Source organism: Solanum stenotomum, chromosome 1, assembly GCF_019186545.1.
Source record: "Solanum stenotomum isolate F172 chromosome 1, ASM1918654v1, whole genome shotgun sequence".
In the NCBI taxonomy this organism is placed as follows: Eukaryota; Viridiplantae; Streptophyta; class Magnoliopsida; order Solanales; family Solanaceae; genus Solanum; species Solanum stenotomum.
Window position 1 is genome coordinate 12,309,027 of NC_064282.1, and position 25,862 is coordinate 12,334,888.

At 33.5% G+C, this 25,862-nt stretch overlaps 4 protein-coding genes across 5 annotated transcripts; 2 read left to right on the top strand and 2 right to left on the bottom strand.

Annotated features, from left to right (window-relative positions):
• Positions 1–2,793: 2,793 nt before the first annotated feature.
• LOC125853370 (uncharacterized) lies at positions 2,794–5,427 on the top strand. The gene is made up of 3 exons (XM_049533051.1): positions 2,794–3,244; positions 4,633–4,791; positions 4,866–5,427. Exons 1-3 carry the CDS (start codon positions 2,989–2,991, stop codon positions 5,150–5,152), a joined length of 702 nt encoding a protein of 233 aa, XP_049389008.1. The 5' UTR covers positions 2,794–2,988; the 3' UTR covers positions 5,153–5,427.
• Positions 5,428–6,340: 913 nt separating this feature from the next.
• Positions 6,341–8,225, bottom strand: LOC125853368 (elongation factor 1-delta-like). Of its 2 annotated transcripts, XM_049533050.1 has the most exons (7): positions 8,120–8,225; positions 7,902–8,018; positions 7,666–7,756; positions 7,320–7,446; positions 6,978–7,091; positions 6,610–6,771; positions 6,341–6,501 (listed from the first exon to the last, which is right to left on the bottom strand). In XM_049533050.1, coding segments are annotated over exons 1-7 (699 nt in total). In that variant the 5' UTR covers positions 8,206–8,225; the 3' UTR covers positions 6,341–6,499. The 2 variants fall into 2 exon arrangements, with proteins under 2 accessions (XP_049389007.1, XP_049389006.1); XM_049533049.1 differs by lacking the exon at positions 6,341–6,501 and having other exon boundaries at positions 6,602–6,771.
• A 3,241-nt stretch (positions 8,226–11,466) lies between these two features.
• On the top strand, positions 11,467–12,081 carry LOC125853378 (uncharacterized). Its single transcript, XM_049533061.1, has one exon. It carries the CDS (start codon positions 11,535–11,537, stop codon positions 12,045–12,047), a length of 513 nt encoding a protein of 170 aa, XP_049389018.1. The 5' UTR covers positions 11,467–11,534; the 3' UTR covers positions 12,048–12,081.
• An 819-nt stretch (positions 12,082–12,900) lies between these two features.
• On the bottom strand, positions 12,901–25,849 carry LOC125853346 (serine/threonine-protein kinase EDR1). Its single transcript, XM_049533014.1, has 13 exons — positions 25,288–25,849; positions 23,599–24,021; positions 22,638–22,741; positions 21,274–22,412; positions 20,415–20,455; positions 18,854–18,922; positions 16,603–16,703; positions 15,704–15,782; positions 15,501–15,599; positions 14,834–14,902; positions 14,659–14,708; positions 13,514–13,690; positions 12,901–13,420 (listed from the first exon to the last, which is right to left on the bottom strand). Exons 1-13 carry the CDS (start codon positions 25,744–25,746, stop codon positions 13,285–13,287), a joined length of 2,946 nt encoding a protein of 981 aa, XP_049388971.1. The 5' UTR covers positions 25,747–25,849; the 3' UTR covers positions 12,901–13,284.
• Positions 25,850–25,862: the final 13 nt, after the last annotated feature.

Consider the following 25,862-nt stretch of genomic DNA (forward strand, 5'->3'; position numbering starts at 1 on the left):
TATAAAAAATTTAATTGACTCTCTAAATTCTATTGGTACCACATAAAATGGATTATATAATAAACATATATTGTTTGAAATTGACAAAAAAGAAACAATAAATTACAATAATTAATAAAAATATAGTCCACTCCAAAAAATCTATCATTTAACAACATATATTGTTTGAAATTGACGAAAAAAAACTATAAATTACAATAATTAACAAAATAAATCTCTCGACTCCAACAAATCTATCAATTAATGTCACATAAATTGGGACATGGCAAATAACATATATTATTACAAAATTAGGTTCAAAATGTACTAAAAAATACAATAATTAGCAACTTAATATATTAAAGAGACATATAAAAAAGGGTTAATATTTGAAATTCTGCATCTGTCACATAAATTAGAACAAAGAGAGTAATAAATATTATTTTCAAAATTATGTTAAAAAAAGTACTACAAATCACAATAGCTAACAATTTAAAATATTTTTAAAATCAAATAAAAATTTCAATAACTTCTCAAATTCCATAATATGACATAAATTAAAAAAAAAAGTGTTATAAATCATAATAAATAGTACAATATTTAAACTACTTTAAAAGCATTATAAATTGTAATAAATAATACAACAATTTAAATTACTTAAAATTTAACGACTTAATTTTATTTTTTAAATGTATTAAAATTTTGGTTAATTCTCAAAACTTTACATGTGCCACATAAATTGGGACATGGACAGTCACACATATTTTGTTTAAAAAATTACATTAAAAGTATTCTATCAATTAACAACATATATTGTTTGAAATTGACGGAAAAAAAACTATAAATTACAATAATTAACAAAATAAATCTCTCGACTCCAACAAATCTATCAATTAATGCCACATAAATTGGGACATGGCAAATAACATATATTATTAAAAAATTAGGTTCAAAATGTACTATAAAATACAATAATTAACAACTTAATATATTAAAGAGACATATAAAAAACGGTTAATATTTGAAATTCTGCGTGTGCCACATAAATTAGAACAAACAGAGTAATAAATATTATTTTCAAAATTATGTAAAAAAAAAGGACTACAAATCACAATAGCTAACAATTTCAAATATTTTTAAAATCATATAAAATTTCAATAACTTCTCAAATTTCATAATATAACACTTAAATACTACATATTATATATTAATTACTATACTATAAATGACTTAAATACTCCATATTATCTATTACAATAATTAACAATTATTTGACACTTTCAATTCTATCAATGCCATATAAATTAGGATAAAAAACCTAACATATAATATTTAAATATATTTAAAAATAATATAAGTAATACTATACATTACAATAATTAACAGCTTAATTATTTAAATCTTATATACAAAATTTAATTGACTCTCTAAATTCTATTGGTACCACATAAAATGGAATATATGATAAACATATATTGTTTGAAATTGACGAAAAAGAAACAATAAATTACAATAATTAATAAAATAAATAGTCGACGAAATTGACGAAAAACAAATTATAAATTACAATAATTAACAAAATAAATCTCTCGACTCCAACAAATCTATCAATTAATGCCACATAAATTGGGACATGACAAATAACATATATTATTAAAAAATTAGGTTCAAAATGTACTATAAAATACAATAATTAACAACTTAATATATTAAAGAGACATATAAAAAACGGTTAATATTTGAAATTCTGCATCTGCCACATAAATTAGAACAAATAGAGTAATAAATATTATTTTCAAAATTATGTTAAAAAAAGTACTACAAATCACAATAGCTAACAATTTAAAATATTTTTAAAATCATATAAAAATTAAAATAACTTCTCAAATTCCATAATATGATATAAATTTTTAAAAAAAGTGTTATAAATAATAATAAATAGTACAATATTTCAACTACTTTAACAGTATTATAAATTGTAATAAATATTTAAATTACTTAAAATTTAACGACTTAAAAATATTTTTTTAAATGTATTAAAATTTTGGTTAATTGTCAAAACTTTACATGTGCCTCATAAATTGGGACATGGAGAGTCACACATATTTTTTTTTAAAATTACATTAAAAGTATTCTATCAATTAACAACATATATTGTTTGAAATTGATGGAATTTTTTTTTATAAATTACAATAATTAATAAAATAAATCTCTCGACTCCAACGAATCTATCAATTAATGCCACATAAATTGGGACATGACAAATAACATATATTATTAAAAAATTAGGTTCAAAATGTACTATAAAATACAATAATTAACAACTTAATATATTAAAGAGACATATAAAAAATGGTTAATATTTGAAATTCTGCGTGTGCCACATAAATTAGAACAAACAGAGTAATAAATATTATTTTCAAAATTATGTTAAAAAAAAGTACTACAAATCACAATAGCTAAAAATTTAAAATATTTTTAAAATCATATAAAAATTTTACTAACTTCTCAAATTTTATAATATGACATAAATTAAAATAAAAAAATAATATATATTGGGCCCTGGCACGGGGTCCTATATCTAGTAATACTAGAAAACAAAATAGGTAGTAGAGTGATAACGTTGTCGGATAATGGAGTCATTTTTTCGCCGTTGATAGATTAAACATAAAAAATGACATATTGTTATTTTAATTAGTAGTGTATTTTGATTGGACCAAACACATCCAGTATGTATTCATTTTTCTGAAATTATCCTCCCTCCTTTGTCACCCACCTTACATTTGCCTGATACAAAATTAGCAGCTGACTATGGATTCATCAAGAATAACTCTCCGTCCATACAAATCAACGGACGTTGATGATGTACTCTCATGGGCATCCGATGATCGCATAACCCGATCCACCCATTTCAGCACGTTGACTTCCAAAGAAGATGCGTTGAACTTCATCGACAAATCTTCTATCCCTTGGCGTCGATCCATATGCATCGACGATCGATCGATCGGGATGGTGGTGGCCCGACCTGGATCGGGTGATGACAGATGTCGAGCTGAGATAGGATATGTTTTAGGAGTTGAGTATTGGGGACAGGGAATTACACCGGTGGCGGTGAAGATGGCAATTCCTTTAATTTTGGAAGAGTTTCCTGAAATAGTAAGGCTTCAAGCATTATCTAATGCTGAGCATAAAGCATCACATAGAGTGTTGGAGAAGGCTGGGTTTATAAAAGATGGTATGTTTAGAAAGTATTTATACTTTAAAGGTGAAATTAAAGATGTTGTACTTTATAGTTTTCTTTCCACTGATCCTATACCTTCATGAAATTTAAACATATGTACCTTCTAGTGTTTTCGATGCTCTATTGAAAATAATTTTTCTATTCAAGAGTATATCTTAGTATTGCGAGAGTCTACTCGTATATTGTATCCTATACCTTCATGAAATTTATAGATATGTGCTTTCTACGTCTTTTATTTTTGTTATTGAGTTGTGCGCAAACTGACTCGAAATATCAAAGTTATCCAAAGTAAGATAACATGATGGGATATATATATGCTAACCAAACTCCAACCGAAAGATATTTGTGACCGTCTCTGCGCTGAATCACGAATTGAATCATCAACGAAAGCATTTGACTACTCTGTTAGAATTTCTTCTATACACTATTTTTTATTGGTTCAATGCGATGGTAGAGGAATATTTACATCGAAACATCAGAAAGAAAAAGAATAAAGTCAATGATAAATGTATGTATATATATATATTGAATACTACATCAAATGATTCCGAAATGTGAGGTACGCGTTGTGATGATTACCCTAGAGGTATGTGCCAGCGAACTTTGATACGCACTCTAAAACCCACCAACAATAGCAAGTTTCGAATTGCAGCTTTAGCTCTGTCTTTAGGCAACATACAATTTTCGATCTGAACTAGCAATTTCTAGTGGAATTCTGCGATTTGTTGGCTGATGATTATAAATGTGGATGAACTTGTGCATATGCTTAATTTAGGTATCAATTCGTTTGGTACACGCGATAAGGTGAAATATATTATTTTAGGTTTTTTAGAATATCCTACCTTATTCCATTTGATTATTTTATCTCATCCCTGAAATGGGATAAATTAATCTCAGACCATAATTCAAGAATAATTTAGTGGGTGTTTAGATTAACTTATTTTTAGTGGCTTTTAACCTTTTTTTAAAAATAAAAATAAAAATTGGAAGTATTTGGGTAAATCAATACCAAAAGAAAGCCAAAAGTAAAAAATTCAATGTTCCCAACTTTATGACTTTTAATTTTTAACTTATAAGATACTTAAAAAAAGTCAATTCAAACACCCTCACTTGCACAATTTTATCTCATTTTATTAACTATACATACTTGTGCTCCGGCCCTTCCCCACCGTTATTTTCCCATTTTAAAATTCCAGTCTTTGACTAACAATTATAAAGGTTGGTACTACTCCATTTATGTTACTATATAATATAATATGTGAAGTATAATTGAGCAACCAACAATCCATCAAATCTCCAATTATTGTTACTGAGAGCTCTGCTATATCCTTGAATTATAGATATGGACTCCTCAAGAATTAGTCTGCGTCCATTTAAGTTAACAGACGTTGATGATATGATGTTATGGGCAGGCGATGATCGCGTAACTCAAACCATCCGATGGAATACTTTGACCTCCAAAGAAGAGGCATTGACCTTCATCAAGGATGTATGTATACCCCACCCTTGGCGTCGATCTATATGCATCAATGACCGTTCCATTGGATTTGTATCTGTATTCCCCGGATCAGGTATTCTTTTACTTTATCCTCATTTTGCATTCCGTAATCTGAGATTCACTAGCTCGACCGATCTGAATAATCAGGTGATGATAGAAGTCGAGCTGATGTCGGATATGCTGTTGCTTTTGAATATTGGGGGCAGGGGATTGGTACTGAAGCACTCAAAATGACAATCCCTCAAGTGTACAGTGAGTTTCCTCAAGTAAAAAGGCTTCAGGCATTAGTTGATGTTGAGAACAAGGCATCCCAAAGGGTATTGGAGAAGGTTGGATTCATCAAGGAGGGGAAATTGAGAAAATATGGATATCACAAGGGGAAATTAGTGGATCTATTCATGTACAGTCTCTTATCCACTGAATCGATTTACTGATACCACTTCTTAAGGTCCATGAAGTCGCAAATTTTTTTTTAATACATGTAATTGAAAATTAGCCATCTTTCAAGGATATTTTCACTTGTAGAATTTGAAACTCCGAAACAATGGCAATTTTGAGATTACATAGCTGAAAAGTGACTAGGCCTGTTGCATATACCTTTACCTCACGGTCTTGTTTACTATAAAATAGTAACAAGTAAAACACATTCACGCCATCACAGAATCAACAACTGTATGTCTTTCCTGAGAATCAAAATGCTACTTATTTTGCTTTTGTTCGACTCACATTCCATATTTTGTCTCCCAAGGTAACAACACTATATTCTCTGAACAAGATGAATCCGAACATCTTTTTATTAAATTTATGAATTCTTGGAGAGTTTATGAGCTATCTTTGACACTGAAAATCTTATTTGCAGCAGGTTTAACATAATTCAAATGCCATAGTAAAACTTTGAAATCAATGTTGACCTATAATCAGTTACTTTTCCGAAAGTCTAATCTCTTTAGCACAACAATATAGCAAAAATGTCCATGCTCAGAGCACTGGCACAGGGCGATCTGTAAATAATATAATTGATACGTGACTTGCGTACCACAATAATTAGGAGTACATTTGAATTTTGATCAACTCTGTCCAACGACAAAGAATCATCACGTATTTTACGCTGCTAAAATGTGAATTACATGATCTCCAGGATTTATTTTTAATGATGCAATGAACGCCATATAGCAAAAGGGGAGTGCATGCAACAATATAAGTACTTAAATAACTATTATTAGTGGCAAACGAGCAGATTGAGTTGAATGAGTCGATCAAAAACAAGCTAAATAAAAATAGGTAAAATACTCAACTCATATTTTACATAGGTAAAAACGAATTACCCCAATGAATAATATAGATATCCATATTTATCCATGTTATTATAGGGATCATCTTAAATGCTTCAAAAGCAAAATCATTTTTTTTTCCTTATCCAACCCATCCCTACCCGGATCACCTAAACATTAAGAAAAATATTAATGCCACTTTTGTTTCTTTTATAATTGAGTCTTTTTTACCCATTTAACTACCCACTTTTAAATAGGTACCAACTCATTTAAGATAAGTAATTTGAATGAATACCCATATAAAATTACCCATGTTGCCATCTCTATCATCGTCGATGAAGAGAACCAGCGACAGCAAAGTGAAGTCTATTCAAAATCAATACTTTTATAAGTAAATATTCTTCCAAAACAAGGAAGAAAAACAGATGATTTTGTACGGTACACTCTTTCGACAAAAGAAAAGTCTAATGATCACCAGCCCTTTCCATCAAAACTTCAGAATAGCAGAAATCCTGTCACAAGCAGCATTAGATGATTAACAGAGGAACCAGGAATATATTACACATGTATGATATATGAAATGGAACTTAATACAAATGGACAGTATATCATTTACTTACATATTTTGTTGAAAGCAACAATATCACAGCTCTGCACATACTCATTGATAGGTTCAACTGTTAGATAATTCTCAATGAGATCATCAACGGAGACCAAATCATCCACAATGGTAAGCATAATTTGCAGCTTCTTTATACCATATCCAACAGGAACAAGTTTAGCTGAAAATGAAACCACAGTTAATGCTTGTCAACAAACACCAACAATTTAATAACTTTCTCCAGAAAAATCAGTGGACTGGTGGAATAAGACACGAGCAATCAAGAAAGAAATGCTAGAAAGTATTGGAATGATGAAAAAGCAACTGTCTCCCAACACCTCAGTAAAAAATAAAATTCAAATTAATAAAACAAAAACAGAAACTCACATGCTCCAAAAGTCAATCCTTCCATATGAACACTTCGAACTGCTTCTTCAAGCTTTTTCATATCGGTCTCATCATCCCATGGCTTGACATCCATGAGAACTGAGGACTTGCCAGCTGAAGTCAAATGAGATCAAAAGTAATGTCAGTCTTTGCTCATTATGAACGTCAAAGTTCCAACAAGTTTCTCCTCTTAGTGTTCGACTTGGTTGGTTATGAGAAGGTAAGAAAGTCTTGACCGAAACGAAGTCACTGACTAGGCAAGCAACAACACATGTTTTTCCAAGTTCTTAAATCAAAACAGATATTGAAAAGTTTAGTCAGGATAGTACAGTACAAACTTACATTCTTTCTTCTTCCCTGAAGCCTTCAATGCTGCAGCACGTTCTTCAGCAGCTTTCTTTTCCTCTTCAGTTTCCTCACCAAATAGGTCAACGTCATCATCGTCATCGTCATCTTCAGCAGCTGAGGCCTAGAGGCAGTTAATCAAAGAGAAACAGATAACAGAAGATTATTTCAGTTGCAATAGTCCTTTCACAGTTTCACATAGCATTACTGTGCTAAAGGATGACAAAAAGGGACTGATGATGACAAAAAGAAAATTCACTCTATGATGAAATCCAAACAGCTGCACCAAGAATGAGAAGGCAGCATAAACTAAATATCAATTGAGAACAGATAAATGTCACACTTTACTGTCATCAGCAGGGGGAGTTGCAACAGCCTCAGTGATGGGTGCAGACCCCTCTACAATAACACCAGCACCTTCACCTGATACACCACTGCAGGAAAATGATATTCAGTGAGATCAGTTTGCCAAGGAAGGAGAACGTACTAAACAATTCCCCAAATGCAAGTCGAAGAAGCTAAGCATACCAATCAAACATATTAAAGGAAAATACAAAGTCAATAAGCTCTGGGACTTACGAGATTCTCAAAAGTGCATCAATGTGCTTATACCACCTCAATGCATTAACATATTCAGCTGATGGAGGTTTTGATAGATATGAATACACAGTGATATCATCCTTTGAGGCTTGGTACCTGAAGACATGAATTCAATAACAAGCATTTACATTTGGATGAAAATTAAAATAGCATCAAGAGGAAACATGTAAGTCACAAGACAAGAGTAACTCACTCACCCAGAGATATAACTGCGGGTCAGGAGGTAGTCGTCAAGCTTCTTGAGGCCAGATTCAGAGTTGACGCTGTGAAATGCAACAGCCATTTCTTGATGATAATATATAAGCCTTTCTGCAATTGTAAAAGAATACAACATCAACACTTGCATTGTCCAACAATTAATACTAACATGTTGCATATTTCACCAACCAACCCAGTGCACACAAACAATTTATGCTACCCAACTAAACTCGACATTCCAGAATCAATGGAATCGTCAGAACACGGATTCTAGGATCTCCTTGACCCAAGACCCGTTAAAGTCGCAATAAACTAAATTTCACTCAATAAAACCAAAATGCGCTCAGAACCTCTGAAAATTTGACCAAAACCTCACCTAGGCCTAAAATCATCCCCGAATCCAATGGCGTAGGTGTCTAAATTGTATACTTGTTTAAGGCAACTACAAATCACTAAACATGGATTAATAATAATCCAAGAGAACACCTATCCCAATCTGGGTTTAGCTAAACTCCTCTCCCCATCTATGCAACCCTAAAGGCGCCGCCGCCACTAAAGCAGTGGCTGTAGGCCCAAAAAAAATTACAAATCCGAAAGAATAAAATTCAATTCAAACAAATACACAAGGATATATCATATGATTCATGAGACTCAAATCTATTTACATACGAAAACGCTAAATCGCACGGAAAACAAATAAATTCGAGTAAGAGGCAATATTAAACGAAGAATCACAACAAAAAATCAGTAAAGCGAAAAGATAAAGGAGATACATACATTGGAAAAGATACAACGAGCTGAACAAATCTGATTAACTGTGAGAAGCACCCTATTAAGCAATACTTAGCAGAATGTGTAGCTGCGAATGCTCGGAAGGACCAAATTGCCCCTGGCTGAAGCCCTAACATCGAAATGGGTGAGGCCCACTAAACATAAATCTCTCTGTCATATTGGGCCTGCGTGAAAGACTATCCGTGAGAAATGAATATACGAAAAATTGCAAATATGTGTTATGTATTTTGGGAAAATTACGCAGCAAATTTATATTACTTAATTACTTGTCATAGCTATTATTTGATATAATTACCTTAATACATTAATTACGTGGGTTAACTTCGAGTTTGTATATTAGTCACATTTGTATATGTATAATTCCCCTTGTACATATATTCTTATAGTATCATTGATTAATGGGTAATTTCTGAACAAGAAATCTTAATTATATCAATACAATATATATATATATACTGATTTAGTATAAAGTTAAATGAAATTATCAGTCTTAATGGTACCAATACAATATATGGTACTGATTTAGTATTAGTTAAGCAAAAATTATCAGTTTTAATGATATCAATACAGTATAGGATATTGATTTAGTGCCAGTTGAGCAAAAATTATCAACCTTAACGTGGGGATATGGGCTGTAATTATTCATAAGAGAATGAGTATTTCAAAAATTACTTTAGATTTGGATATAAAATTGTAATTATTTTAAATTTTATGACCTATTTATGTAGTTTCCCCTTTACTATACACATTGTAAGTTTGAAATCAGAGAAAAGACATAAAGTCACCACTAAAGTTGTCCTGTATTTGCATAAAGACTCCTTAAATTTAGAAGTGTCCTATCACCCCACAAAACTTTTTAATATCTTTGTAAATGGGCCATTTTGACCCATTTCCTCGTTTGTGTTGTCACGCGTGAAGCACACTCCTGTAATATTCATTCGACCCGACCCTATTCTTTTCAAGAAAAGTCTTCTCTTTTCTTTTGTTATTTCTCAACTTTCCCTAAAATCACAAAATATAGAAAAGTCTTCTCGTTTTCTCTTAGTGTTGATAATCTCGTTGTTGATGTTTTTTGGTGAAGATTCTTGGAGGAACAAAGGAATTGAAGGTCTAACATGTTAGGGCTCTACATTATATGATAAAGATTTTTTTTTTTTCGATTATTATGATTTTAGGGATTATTATAGTGTAAAGAGTGTTGAAATCGATGGAAATTAAAAGATAAAATGAACTCCTACCTTATTGCGCTTTGAGAAGATGATGAATTCGTCAAAGAGAGAGTACCAACGTTGATCTTGCTTTGGAAAAAGATGAAATTGTGAATTTAGGGCTACCAATGGCTCTTTTGAGTTTAAATTTGGGGAAGATGATGTAAATTAATTAAATAATTAATAATAAAGAAATAAAGCGACACGTGGCACTTTTAAACTGGTTAATGACAGTAAAAACACTGCATCACACGCCTCATGTGCGTGGTAACAACCCAGACAAGGAAATGGGTCAAAATGGCCAATTTACAAAGATATTAAAAAGTTTTGTGGATGATAGGACACTTCCAAAGTTAAGGTATTTTTATGTAAATACGAAACAACTTCAGTGGTGACTTTATGTCTTTTCTCAAATTATGACCAAAAAACTTAAACATAATTCCACATAGTTATTCACTAATAGGAATTGTGTAGCTCAAAACTTCTCCATTTCATATACACTTGATATAATTGTGCTTATTGATATAGAGTGAATATACTAAGAACATATACATTTGATACAATCGTGTTCACTCATACAAATTTATCCACTCATATATTTGATATTTTTATACTCATTGATACAATTGTGTTAGTGGTACCTTAAAGGATCGTTTAATGTGAGGGATAAGAATAAATAGTTATGAGATAAAAAAAATAGTTTTGGGATTAAATTTTGATGTCTTATTTGGTTGTCATGTTTGGGATATCTTATCCCACCATTTATACCATAGTGATGGGATAAGTTATCTCAGGATAACTTGTTTCCAACCAAACGACCCATGATATAATTGTATTCATAAATACTCCTCCTATCCCTAATTACTTGTCCACTTTTCCTTTTATAGTTATCCCTAATTACTTGTCCATTTTGACAAATCAAGAAAGGACAATTTTTTTTTACCTATTATACCCTCAATTAAATGACTAATTACTTTTGAAAAATGCAGAACTTTTCATCCACTTCATAATTAATAAGGGTAAAATGGTAAACTCACTATGTCATTAATTGATTTCTTAATAGGTGAGTCAATTCAAAAGTGGACAAGTATTAGGAACAGAGGGAGTATAACTTATCTCCTTTCTCCTATATTCCCACTCACTTCTCTTCTTTTTTTTAATATGTAGCTATAAATCGTAATTAAATAAATTATAGCTATAAATTTCTAATTAAGCTCAAACTATAATCATTTTTAAAAATGCTACGTGCATAATAAGTACTTTTTTAAAAAAGTAAGAAATAAATTAAAAGCAACTATATTTTGATTGGGCCAAACTCAATAATTGTCTATTTTTTTTCTTATATATTACTGTATGCATAGATCTTTTAGATAACAAGTAACAACAGCTACTGATCTTACATTAGCGTAGCTAAATGGATTCATCAAGAATCACTCTCCGTCCATACAGATCAACGGACGTTGATGATCTACTCTCATGGGCGTCTGATGATCGCGTAACCCGCTCCATCCATTTCAGTACATTGATTTCCAAAGATGAAACCCTCACCTTCATCGACAAATCCTCCATTCCTTGGCGTCGATCCATATGCATTGACGATCGTTCAGTCGGAATCGTGGTGGCCCGGCCCGGATCTGGTGATGACAGGTGTCGGGCCGAAGTAGGATATGCTTTGGCAGTTGAGTATTGGGGACAGGGGATTACACCGAAGGCTGTAAAGATGTCAATTCCTTTAATTTTGGAGGAGTTTCCTGAAATAGTAAGACTGCAGGCATTAACTGATGCTGAGAATAAAGCATCACATAGAGTGTTAGAGAAGGCTGGGTTTATAAAAGAGGGTTTGTTTAGAAAGTATTTTTACTTTAAAGGTGAAATTAAGGATGTTGTACTTTTTAGTTTTCTTTCCACTGATTCTATACCTTCATGACATTTACAACTTGTTTGGATACCCGTTGTATTGTATTGTTAGTTTAAAAAGAAACAAAGTTAATGGTAAAATGTACTTGTTACTACTTTTGAGTCTTTCAATTTATGTTTTACTATAATTGTGTAAAATGTACTTGTTACTACTTTTGAAGTTAGTTACATTAATAAAATTTCAGGCTCTGTTACTACTTTTGAAGTTTAGATGTGCAGCTTTGGATCTGTATTTAAATTACGCAGCCTATGATTTTCGATCTGAACTAGCAATTTCTAATGCGATTGGCTGATGATTACAAGGTTTTAGGAATAGAAATTTTTGGTGACTTGTTCCAAATCAAGTGAACTTGTGCTCCTAATGAATAATTCGTGGAAAAATAATTCTGAGATTTCCCTTTGCCCCTTTTCGTTGCTTGCCTGATTGCAGTTTTCTCACTGGTGCATTTCATTTGTTTTGCCTGATTGTAGTATAGACATGTGGATGAGATTGATGTGTGAGACATGCTAGAAAGGATAAGATTAGGGATGAAAGTTTTTCGGGCCAAGGTGGAAGTGACCCATATGGAGGATACACTAGCTAGAAGTTACCAACGATAAAGTTATATTATATCCCACGCGTACGGTGCGACCCAATAGTCAAAGATATGTGTTGAAATTTTTTCATGTATGTCCAAACCATGGTGGCCCATGAATTTCCAGCACTGAAGAAGTTGCAAAATTTAACCCATGTAATTGAAAATTAGCCATCAATGTAGAGTATTGTAGTATGATATAAACGATTGAGATATTCAAAGTTGTACAAACTAAAGAGAGGTAGATTTGGCATGATACATGAGACATTGTACAGTTTAAAGTCAATCATATATTCACTATAAGTGACAACTTAGCCTCTGTTGTATAGACTATACAGGGATTATGTGCGGCACCACCCCGTTATTTCGAAGGGGGTTTCAACCAACGAATTTATGGTCATTAAGACTATACAACTCAGAAAGACCACCACTTTCTTTGGGATCAACTTATACACAACCACTATACAAGAAGGAGCACCACTACGGTAGCTTTCACTTTTACTTCATAAAGCATCTCTGAGCTAAAAGCACCATTTACCCCATTTGCCAAGAGATAATCTCTGTCCTTCCGTTTTTGCATAGGAACGAAACCAGAAACCAAACACCTAAACCTTCCTTTTCCCAAGTGATCAGCCTTCAGCCTACATTAGCACTTGAGGGAGACGAGAAAATTTAGGGGGTAGAATTTACTGAGATTTCCTGAGGCAAGTGGGAGTTCAGCTGATCCCCATAGGCAGGAATGACAAGCCGTTGCAATGGTGTTAAAGCCACAGTTAGCTGCGCAAATGATGGACGCAAGTTTGGATCACTGGAAAAAATACATGTACGACGTAATTAGCATTCTGCATCTTGAAAAAGAAAAAGAAACTCAAAGGATATTACAGGTGCATGTCACTCTTACGTTTGCCAACATTCCCATATTATTCTTGCTACTATAGGATCAAGTTCCTTAGGAATTTCAAGGCGTTTATTCTGGAAGCCAACAGCTCCCACCACTTGCATAGGGTTCATTCCACTCCAAGGTAATCTTAAGGTAGCAAGTTCCCATAGAATGACACCAAAACTGTAGATGTCACACCTGTCAAGTGACCAAAAATTTTAGCTGAGGAACACATAGCATGGAGAACTCAGCAAGTACAAAATCTGCTGCAAAATAAACACATGTTCCAAACTTAGCCATCTATGAGCTCATTTCATCCTAGTGACCAAGAATACCACAAAGGAAATGTTCATTCAGGAAACCATGCTTAGTTCAAAATTAGGATACAGAGTGTCAAAAGAGTTCACCAACAGATTACACCACTACAATTCCTCCAGGTTATATTCACTATTTTATAAGTTTGGAACTACGTAACCAAGAATTGTATCCTGGATGATGCGTTCCATTTTTGGAAAATATAAGGAAAGTGTAAGGCTGGCATTTGAATCCCAAGGCAGCAGATGAAACAAATCCTTTCTCATACTAGCAGAGATGGTGCAGCAGTCCAGTTCCATGGGCATAACGACTATCTCAAAACTCAACTTTAGCCAAGTAGAAATGTAAATGTTATAGCTGATGTGGATTATGAACCCCATTTTTGGTTATTATCCAAGGCCAGGTTGTTAAATTGTCCCACATTGATCAAGTGAATGGGATTATCTTATTTTATCTTGTGCAATCCTCATCCATAAACTAGCTTTTGGGGCTTGAGTAAGACCTAAGGTCTATTTCCTTAAGGACTCCTATGTTATGTTGTTCACGCTCAAGATGTCCGCTCTGGGTATGCGAGGAAGTGTTAGATTTCCCACGTTATGTCTCATTATATGCCTTAGGCAATCTTCACTAATGAGCTAGCTTTTGGGGTTTGCATTGGACCCAACATCAATTTTCTTAACAAAAGGTAACAAGTAATATAAACATGATGAACAATGGCATGCATGCCTAACATGGAGGTTGACAGAAAAACAAAAAGGTCAAATTTGTAAAGGAAAAATTAGAACTACAAGAACATCTCTACACAGACTATGAGCGAAAACATGGAATTAGTAAAGAATATGTTAACTCACTTCTCATTCGAAGGTTCATTGCGGAGAACTTCTGGTGCCATCCACTCAGGCTATGGAATGAAAAGACTAGGTTAGACAATAACAAAAGCAAGTGAAGAAAGAAAATAATTATTATCCAAACTTCACCGTAAGGGTAACACATGTAACCAATAGAAAACAGTTATATTGTTCTCACCGTTCCAGCTGTTGATTTGGAAGACAAAAATGTGTTGTGCTTCAAGCGAGACAAGCCAAAATCACCTACCTGCATTCCAAGATTCAAGAGTTACTAATAGTCCCTCCGAAGACATCCGACAAATTAAGGAATGGTTCAACAGAGATCCAGAGTTACTAATAGAAAAAACCACAACCAAATATACACCCCCTTCAAAATGAACATAATCACACAATTGCATTACTTTCTTTTCATTTTGCTGTCCTAAACTCTTGAATTGAAGAAAAGGCTACAAAGGTTTGCTCAAAGATTCGTGCAGTTGGTGAGCATTTCACTGAAGCATTAAGGGTTTACAACCAACTCAACAAACCAAAAATAAGATCAAATTTTATTTTATTTTTTTTTGATAAGATAAATAAGATCAACTTTTTAGTAACCGAGAAATCCGTCAGGGCCTGTTGAGGAGCAGTTCGAAGCCCGGTGGAAAATTAGGTCCATCCTTCCCACTTCTCTCCACTTAAATACCCAACTATGTCCACAACAAGGTTCAAACTCACGATGTGAGCTAATCCATACATCACACCTTGCACTCAACAAGACACGAAGGGAAAAACTAATAACTTTTGCTTGCTCAAAAATAACATGAGTTCATGCAAGGTAACAAGAAGATAAAAAAAAAGCGAATTACCTTAACATTCCAGTTCTTATCAACCAAAAGATTAGGTGACTTCAGATCACGGTGAACAATTGTAGGGTTGCTTGTATGTAAGCAATCCATGCCTTTTGCCTGCACAAGAGAACCTCAAAGATCAACAACATAAGCAAAAAAAATGCTGATCAATTCTTCCCAAGATCCAGCAATATTGATCATGTAAAGATGTTGAGCCATACCACATCAAGGGCCATTTTGATTCTCCGCCTTTCATCAATTTGAAAATGAGGACGATGAATTATCCGATATAAGCTACCTCTGAAAAGCATGATATTTTGGATGAGTAATTCATATTTCACAAGATTTTTTTTTCAAAATCACTAATTGCTTGCCTTAATTAGATACTGTTTAATAACTAACTATGGCTGAAAGAGACTAACAACAATTGGCACTTTGTAGTACCACAAATCAAACACAATAAGGAAAGAATTTTGCATTCATCTTAGTAGTATTCCCATCATATTAGAAGACAGTTCTTGGAGAGCTCTCAAAAACCATATAACATGGAAACAGTTATAGGGTGAGATAACCAAAGGTTTATAATAAATAAATATTAATCCAAATGGTAAACCTTCTTTTCATTGATTCGTTATCCACAATCGCTAATAAAGACACCTAGACGAATATTTATGTTAGCTGAGTGGATATGAGAGATGCCATTGTTTGTAAGGTTTGAATCATTAAAATCTCAAAACATTTAACAGTTTTTGCTTCTTCTTTTTTTACAAACACTTATTAGGACTGAATGAAGAACTTCCACAGTGCTACATTTAGGGAAACTATTACAACGATTTATGTACAATATAAAAGAATCATGCTCTCTTTGTAATTTGTACCAGTGGACACTAATTTTACATGGATTGCCAAACCATTATGAGTAAGATACAAGTAAGTGGTACACATATATTCAACTTTTACCACTTAAATGTCTAGTGAATAATTTGCATCGAGTGCTTGCACCTACCCCATATCTTTTCAGAACAAGTATGTCGAAGGAAAAAGTCCACAATAACCAAAATCTTACTAATGATGGAAAATAAGGAAGAAAAAAGGGCTGTTAGTTAAAATACAAACATACCGTGGTAGGAATTCAGTGATAATAGAAAGGTGGGGAGGCCGAGTGATAGCACCCATAAAACGAACAACATTTGGATGTCGTAGCCGACGCATGATACGCACCTGCCATGAAGAACCAATTATGTTAATTAATGATGCATTTCAACAAGAAGAAAGTTTAAGCAGCAAACAAAAGAAATGCGACAAACATTACGTATGACGAATATCTCTTCAAAGTACACAAGATGATATATCCGAAACTGATTAGCAGCTAGTGTAGAAGATCAAACCTACTATTCTCGTCAAACAAGTATCCTACAAAAATGAAACTGACAAACTATAGCTGAAAGTTAATCATCTTTTCCTGCATTGTAAGATCACAACTCAGCTATAGAGGTTATTTATTAGCATGAAAGGAATGTCATGTGTGATGCCAGGGAGAATTGTGCATGCTTTGGAAGTCTGGGATAGTTACAGCAGCCTCTCCAGCCAGAAGGAGAGATGGAAAATTATTCCTGCTTGTATCTCGTGGACAGTGTGGAGAGAAGGGAATCACAGATGTTTTGAGGACAACCACAATTCTATTCAGAAGCTGAAAATGAATTGTTTGGTGTTGTTTTATTTTTGGTAATACATGTGTTAGAATATAAATAGGTTTATACAATCCTATTAGAATAGGAATAGGTTTATACAATCCTATAAGAATAGGAATAGGTTTATACAATCCTATTAGAATAGGAATAGGAATAGAAATAGAAATAGGAATACTAAATAGTATCCTACTTGGTAAAGGATTGTATTCTAGGGTCTATAAATAGGGTCTCAATGTAATAATGTAGACACAACAACACAATTCAATAATATTTTTCCCATATATTTCTCACAACATGGAAGATCCAGATTCAATTATGGATATGTTAGGATCCTTGTAAGCTTTTGACATAGGATTAGAAGATCTTCTCAGTAATCCACTTGTAATTATGGATACCGGCAGGATTTTTTTACTGCAGGACGGAATACTGTGATAATTTTTTTATAATTGTGGTGTCCAAACCAATTTTTGTGCACTTCAACTAATCCCACGAGATACCTGTGACCTCCCACCAGCAACAGGTACAGGGAACTTTATCCACCCATGCTAGGACAAATGAGAAAAAATCACCTAATGTTTATGTCACTGTTGGATTTGAACCTGATATTACTGTGATATAATACAAATGTTATCTTTTCAAAAACAAAAACGAAAACTGAAACAAGAATGGAAGATACACAAGTCATGCTCGTGATGGGAAATATTTATACATATCATTTTTAGGTAGTAAAGACAACAAAAATGTTCAGTGACACTAAATTTCACATCTAAATAGAAGGGTAAGTCAATCTTTCTATAAATAGAATGGAGGAAAATATCCAAGAGTACTTCATTCCAATTTTTACAACTCTTTTCAAGTTGGTACTATACAAAAACTACGACACCATTAACTAATAATATCATTCACACACTTCTCGCAACTTTCAAGAATCCAAATTATTTTTGCTACTCAAACTGAAAACTTTGATTTGATGTCTTTTCTATCAAACTAACTTTTCAACCACTATCCTAATGTTCTCTTCGTATGTGTCTTCTATTTTTGGCAAAACAGAATATTAGTTGTCATGAGAGCATCCCCTGGTCAAATTCAATCTCAGTCAAACGATAATGGGAACATCCAACAGTCAGACCATTTGAGAGCCTTGCACGACTTTTGAGAGTTAACGACAGGATAGAACAAAAATGATTGGGAGAATTGATTACAACTGTTACAGATTCATGTTGGCACTAAAATACCCATAAGTCAAATTAACAACTTAAACTCGGTCTTCAGATAGACTATGTCAGCATATATAGTTTGTGGGCGAACCATCCAAGACTCTTCAAAACAGACAAGGAGTTCTCTTACAGCTACAATGGACTCCACCACAAAGAACACGATGATGTTAAAAAGAGGTTATGCCAGCAGACACCCATAAATGCAAAAATCAACAGCTACTAAATCTTCCCTGTCGTCAAACAGGTTTTCGGATCTATCATAAATGTGAATGACAGTACATTTCTAGAAGTGATTATACAGAACCAGAAAATGACAGGACCAGCTTCTTGGGACTATGCAGGCATAACCTCTTCTAAAAAATTAGAAGAGTACTGGAAACCAGAACATGTTTCCAATACTCTTTAGATTATTTAACTTCAATGCAGGCATCAAACAGTAAGCATAACAGTGCAGAATCCTAACCTCTCTCTTAAACTCAGCCAACGCTGCACCTGAGAAATCCTGATCGAGGAACTTCTTTACAGCAACCTCCTGTTATAGACAGATTCACAAGCAAACACACTCAATATTTAATAAACTCAACCAATTACATCAATACCAAAGCTTTCACTTAGGGCCTGTTTGGAAGGACATCCTGGTAATTGGATTTGGTGTAATTGGTGTAATTACATTGTCTTGTCCTGTTTGGAAGGACAGGTCATTACTTGGTCAACAGGTAATTGGTGTAATTGGCAGGGGGTAATTACACTCTACAAATTGCTGGTAATTACATGGTGTAATTATCACCTGATTACTTTTTCATTTTTTTTTAATCTCTATTTTTATTTTTATTTTGTTTTAATTTTTTTACTTCTATTATTTTAATTTATTTTTATTTTAATTTTTATTATTCTAAAATTTTGTAAAAGTCTATTTTTTATTTTTTATTATTATATTTCATTTTATTCTTGTTCTCAAATTCTATGTAATTTTCTCGTATTATCTATTTCTTTATGCCATCTATTTCTTTATGCCATGTTTATTTTCTCATTAGCATAATTTTATTAGTATTCTAATTTTTAAATTAAAATAGAATTTATTGTTAAGTAAGGTTATAGACTTACGCTTTCTTTATTATGAAGAAATAAAAATAAATCATATTTATTGCTATGTTGAAATTTGTTATAAGAGTATTATGTTAAATTTTTTGTTTTGAATTTATTACTTATGTTATATTTTCAGTTTCATTTGTTTTAGTAATATTGAATTTACATTGCACGTCATTTTTTAATTAGACTTGATAGATTATATTTTTGTCAAACATTTAATAATTTATGATATTTTATTTATATATTACTATTCTTTTTATCAAACATGCATTTCACAATGTTCGTAGAAACTTCATACTTTTAGTTGTTACGATCAATTCAATTGAAATATATTAATTTGAAAAAATATAAATCAATTATTTTTTCATAATATTAGTTACAGTAAATATGTTTATTAATTAATATTTTTTCAAAAAAGAATATATATCTTAAATATTTAATTTAATGTCATTTATAAAATTACTTATTTGTCTAGTATAAATTTTAAATGATTAATTTTTATTTTTAAAATTTATTATAATTTTATGATTGCAATTGTGCATCCAAACAGAACATGTGTAATTACACTGTGGCATCCAAACAGGACATGTGTAATTAAAGTGTAATTGGCAACCAAACAGGTCGGTGTAATTACTAGACTGTGTAATTACTAGGCTGGTAATTACTACCCTAGTAATTACACCAATTCCAATTACCTGGTGGCTTTCCAAACAAACCCTTAATGACAACAAAATATTTGATGATACACAAAGCATACGTTAGAATATTGGAATTTGATGAAATGTAACACCTACAGAGGATATATAGCAAAGAACACACTGACAACTCAGAACGTTAAGCCACTTATCTGATTCTAATTACATGGCTAGTAACAATTAATTAATAGGAATATGAAACAAAACGCTCCTGGGAATATTTGAAATAAAATCACTTACAGTGCCATTCCAATCTGCATGGTAAACCTCTCCATAGGAACCTGAAAATGGAACCAGAAATTCAGAGTGAAGAAAACATTCTGAGAGTAAACCCATAATATTACCTATAAAGATTCCAAATATTACCATCCATTTTTTGTGGATATCTTACAGCATATTCAAAAATTAATAAATAAGATTAGAATATCAGTATTATGATTGCTTCCAGAGATATCCCAATAGAAAATCTAGATGTATAAGCAAAGAATTTTTTTATGTACTGACACTGTAAAAGATATTTACACAATCATGTATCTTATTAGGTAATTACAGGTAAACCTCTTGATAAGCATCAACTGGTGATCTGATAAAGTTAGTAACTAACCTCCCACCACAAGTTAAAAGTCACTGATAGTGTTTAAAATCATTACACTGTTAGTGTATATAATTTAAACATAAAAGCAAAATGATAAAGTGGGCAAATCTTTGATTGCATTCATGTAGATGGAGATGAGAGTAAATTGAGTCCCTATTTATTTTCACCTTTATGAACCAAGCAACTGAGTAATCTCCAACAAAATATTAAACCTACATTAACAGACATCCACACTATTCACTCCTCATGACAAGCACTAGGTAGAAAATTTTAGAAATTTCACATTTATTATTCATTTCCCCATCCAATGGATGGAAATGATTGGAGATAACCAAATATTTTGCCTGGCCCCACCCACACCCACGGAAGTATAAATCTTAATGAAACTTCGGCCTGAGATGTAGTTGTTGTACAAATATAAATAAATATGAGGTTTGAATGCATTTGCACAATATCCAACATTGTCATCGCAAGATATTTCAGTCAGGACAAACAAAGGCTTACCAAGACCAATCCTCTCGCCAATGACAAGATCTTCCCATGGAATTTCACAGTCACCAACATCATCAAATACAGGATCAACCTGACTTGGACCTAGATTTCCTGAAGAAGTTGGATTTTCTGGCTCCTTCAATTTAATATTTGTTCCTATTGACTGAGCTTGCAAATTTCTTGTGTGATCACTTTCCACAATAATATCTTCTCCATATGCTTGTGTCCTATTTAACTCATCACTCTGCAAACTGTGCCCCTCCCATTGACTTGTTTCTCTATTATTGTTTTGACTGTTCTGAACAGACAACCTTCTAAACTCAAGCTCAGCTGATAATCTGGAACTGTTATCCCTGGTGGAAGCAACCTCATCATTTCCTCTATAGGCAGGCTGTGAATTTCCATGTAACCTGGAGGTATCAGTGGAAGACTTCTGCAGTATATTTGAGCTGGTAGATGCGATTGATGATATATTATACCCACTAGATCCACCGTTCTTCTTTGGAAGTCCCTCAGAATCAGATTCGTTTTTCCAGGGCACCTCATTGGGTGCATATCGATTTTTCCACATCATAGGGGCAGGAGGCCGTCCGGGGACCAAAGTATTTATTGGCTGTTGCAATTCACTGACTTTGTTTCTAGCAGGATTTTTCTGCAGTAATGTGTTGCCAGAGCCTTTTATTTGAAACGGATTAAGATCAGCGAAAAGATTTTTTGGATCCTCAGGGTTATTCTGATCATAAGGAACGACATTTACATTCAACCTCAAGCCATCACCAGCTGCATTGGGTCCACGGCCCCCTTTGTACAAAGAAGTTCCAATTGCTAATGGCAAAGTCCAATCAACCTGATTAGAAGATGGTCTTTTGTTGATTCCTGAAGAATCAGCAGTGGAGCTACCACCTGCATCGGAGATTGAATGAACTGATTCTATCTTCTCGGGCTTAGATCTACTGGAGAAATCATCTCCTAACCCAGAATTTTGACCAGATAACAAGTTCCGTCTCGGGTAGGAAACTCCAGAATCACTATTGGACGGCAAGCTTGGAATCTTGTTCAATTTCGGACTGTTAAAAGAAGCATCCTTTGCACTCAGAACATCAGCTGGTATGAGTGTGCCTGGTGCTCCCATGAGATCAACCAAAAACTCGCTGAAGGCAAAGAATTGATTTAGAGACTGAAATGTAGAGAGCTACACAACAAAAATCAATAAATACAAATGTTGCAATACATGCACATCTGCACAATAATGCATTTGCCGCAACAAATAAGAGATACAGTTTGAAGTTATAAATGAAGAAAGATCACGTGTTTCATGAAATTTCATAGATGACTATAGTTAGATTTGAGAAAAGCTATTGAACTTCATAATTCACCTATCATTTGGTAACTTCACAATGTTGACAGCATCATCTTCGACACCAGTGTAGTGACTCCCTTTAACAAGTCTACAGGGTATTCCAACATGGTCAGCTAGTACCTGCCTCAAGTAAAAACAACAGCAATGAAGATGATACAAATCTGATTAGACAAGAGACTAGTCACTTAAATGCCACAAGAGCATAACATTGCCAAACTTCAATACAAAAGTTCCCACTAAATCATACTTATATATCTGATTAAAATAAAAGAATTAAACTCAACCCTCTCAAAGAATACCTTTACAAAGTTTAAGAAGTCAAAAGCCAGTTGAATGAGGTCACAAGTACAGAAGAAGACTGCATGGTTTGAGTTGAATTGTAATGGTGCAAGGTAACAAAAGCTTTGTAAATTAATGACGCAGATTAAATTGGCCCAGCTCCAGGTAGATTACAACATTTAAAGATTCTTGAAGATAAGAGGCAGTACCTCCTAAGTTTTCTGCTAAATGTATGGAAAGTTGTGAAAGAGCACAAGCATCTAATCCAAAACTTTAAAGTAATAGATGAAATATCCCAAGACTTAACATAAAGAGCATAGCCTTATTATCTATATTACCTATGAGATAAATCAAACAGATTTAGGCAGAAGAATCATTTTAAATTGTAACTATAGCTTTCTACATGAAAGGTTTTCCTTGTTAGAATCCCATCATGGTAACAGTTAAGTAAATGGTTTATTGTCATGATTCAAAAGTCCTAAACTGTTGAAGAAATTGTAATATTTTACGCAAAAGATCCTCGACACCTATTTCCAAGTGTAAGCAAGCACTGTTCAAACATCAATTAAAGTATATCTAATCAACGGAAAGCCAAATAACATTGCCTCTATCCAATGCTTGTTATTATGGATTGCAAGTTATTCAATCCCTCTGTCCCAATGAAAGAAACAGGCACAACATTTTATTATGATAATCACCTTAAAAAGCAGTGCACGGTGACGTGAAAGCCCAATTTTTAGGGATCCGATTGGTAGCACACTGGTGTGAAGTGATGTCCTCAACTCGGTGCTTCTTTCCATCCATTTGGCCAATATGATATTTGCATCCTTTACTGGCCCACCTAAATGCCCAGTTACAAGTTCAGAAAGCCTTAGTACTAACAGACTAATCTCACTGGCAGGGCAGTCCAATGTAAAACAGTGTGCAATCTGCATCAACTCTTCCAAGGAGGGGTCAATTCTCTGATTAATTATCACACCTTCAAAGTTAGAAGTCCCAGGATTTGTTTCAAGTTCAGAAAGAGATGGCATTTTCCCACGACTTGCTGGATCTGTAAAGAGAGTATATACATCATAGAAACCATCAACAACTTTCTCCTCATAATCCATCACACCATAATCCTGATAAGAGGGTAAAATAAGTGAGACAAAAGATTGGAAACCAAATTATGAGAACCACACTGACAATCATCTTCAATAGAAAACATATTCCAGAAATTAGCTATGTATAGAAATTATTAAGCTTTTACAGGGGAGACCAAAAGGGAATAACACAATCGATAAAGTATTGTGAGGAAAGGAACCTATTCAAATCTTCAAGGTTAATCAAACGACAGATAACAAGACAAATCCCCTCGAACCCTAAAGATACATGTGCCTTTCAAATAAAAAATAGCATGTCGGTGATGTTAGGTAGTCATAGTCTTATCACCTGAACCTTAAATATCCATTATCAGGAAAGTTTAAACTCAAATCAGCTAAGAAACATGAGAATCTAAATAAAGAAAATGTGCCTGCAACTTTGCAAAATCTCTGCATCCCTATCAAAAGAAAAAAAGACAAAACATGTAATACCTTAACATCCTCACCAAACAGTTCCCTTGTCAGACCTCTATTTGAGAAATACAGAAATACAACAAATAAATGTAATTGATATTATAGTTGGTAAGGTGCTGCAGTGCTTGAGCTTTGGATAGAACAGCACCCCAAGTTGAACATTTTTGCTTGAAACACCCAAACTAAACTACAAATCCGTATCTTGGTCTTCCATGACCATCCATCCAACAACAACATACTCAATTGTAATCCCACAAGTGGGTCTGGAGAGGGTAGAGTGTATGCAGAGGTAGAGAGGGTTTCCATTAGACCCTAGCTCAAGGAAAAACATTTCAAAGTAGATCAGAAAAAAGAAATAGAATATTATTAACATGGATTTCTTTTTCCATGACCATCCATCTGAATCATGTATTTCTTTTTCTTAAGTTTTCTAAACCTTGAGCGAGGGTTTATCAGAAATAACCTTTGTGCCTCTACGAGTCTATGTACACTCTACCCTGTCCCACAACCCCACTTGTAGAATTTCACGGGTATTTGTTGTTGTTTATCAATATATTAATAACTTTTTTTTAAAAAAAAGGCTAACCCTTCTTCACTTCAGTTACTGAATCTAATCTTTCTACAAGTTACATTGTTTGCAAAGTTTACAACTCAAAGTGCTACACTACCGTGACACTACAAAAGGACATAAAAACAGATATAAGGAGATATTCTCACTTGAACTTGAACTAATCACAGGTAGCAAGTTCAATAAGACCATCAGCTTAATTAGCAATGTGAAATTATTGGAAGCAAATTCAACAACAATTCAAGAATTTTTTCAAGATTTACCCAATACTGCCTCGATAGCAAGTCCGCAGCGGCATCCTCCCTATCACGTGCCAAGTCAACAGGGCTTCGCCCTCTCCCTAATATCTGACCGTTGCTTGAATTAACATCAGACAGAGCTTGAGATTGCGAGGATGACACACTCAACGCTAGGGCAAGTTGCACCTGATACTCTTCCTCCGAAGTATAATAGTCCTGCTGCCGATTGATCGTCGAAATATTCCCTCCTCCACCACCCGCACTCACCGAAACAGTAGTGGTCGCCGTTGACGCATTTGAAATCGTGGGAGGACTCGACGGTGATTGAAGAACCGAACTGGAATTCCGATGATCGGTAGTAGATGACGTCGAAGACGACGATGATACACCCGCTGCCGGCGAATATGACGAGGATACCGATGAAGTAGATTGAACGTCGTTTGATCGATTTGAATGATGAAGCTTCTTGAAAATGTGTTTCATCGTTTCTCTCTCTATATCATACCTTATTTTCCCCTCTCTCTATATTAGTAAATATGTGTATATACAAATCAACTTCTACTACTACAGTTAGTCCTCACACTCTCTCTCCTATTGAC

Excerpts from the sequence above, each read along its gene's own strand:
- LOC125853370 (XM_049533051.1), top strand. The coding sequence starts at position 2,989 with ATGGTGGTGGCCCGACCTGGATCGGGTGATGACAGATGTCGAGCTGAG. Across the intron at positions 3,245-4,632 it reads AAAGTATTTATACTTTAAAG|GCGATGATCGCGTAACTCAA; the intron begins GTGAAATTAAAG and ends TGTTATGGGCAG. Across the intron at positions 4,792-4,865 it reads ATCTGTATTCCCCGGATCAG|GTGATGATAGAAGTCGAGCT; the intron begins GTATTCTTTTAC and ends CTGAATAATCAG.
- LOC125853368 (XM_049533049.1), bottom strand. The coding sequence starts at position 8,205 with ATGGCTGTTGCATTTCACAGCGTCAACTCTGAATCTGGCCTCAAGAAG. Across the intron at positions 7,757-7,901 it reads GATGCACTTTTGAGAATCTC|TGGTGTATCAGGTGAAGGTG; the intron begins GTAAGTCCCAGA and ends ATTTTCCTGCAG. Across the intron at positions 6,772-6,977 it reads AGGATTGACTTTTGGAGCAT|CTAAACTTGTTCCTGTTGGA; the intron begins GTGAGTTTCTGT and ends TTTCATTTTCAG.
- LOC125853378 (XM_049533061.1), top strand. The coding sequence starts at position 11,535 with ATGGATTCATCAAGAATCACTCTCCGTCCATACAGATCAACGGACGTT.
- LOC125853346 (XM_049533014.1), bottom strand. The coding sequence starts at position 25,746 with ATGAAACACATTTTCAAGAAGCTTCATCATTCAAATCGATCAAACGAC. Across the intron at positions 16,704-18,853 it reads TGGCTGAGTTTAAGAGAGAG|GTGCGTATCATGCGTCGGCT; the intron begins GTTAGGATTCTG and ends TCTTCATGGCAG. Across the intron at positions 14,709-14,833 it reads CCAAATCAACAGCTGGAACG|CCTGAGTGGATGGCACCAGA; the intron begins GTGAGAACAATA and ends TTCATTCCATAG.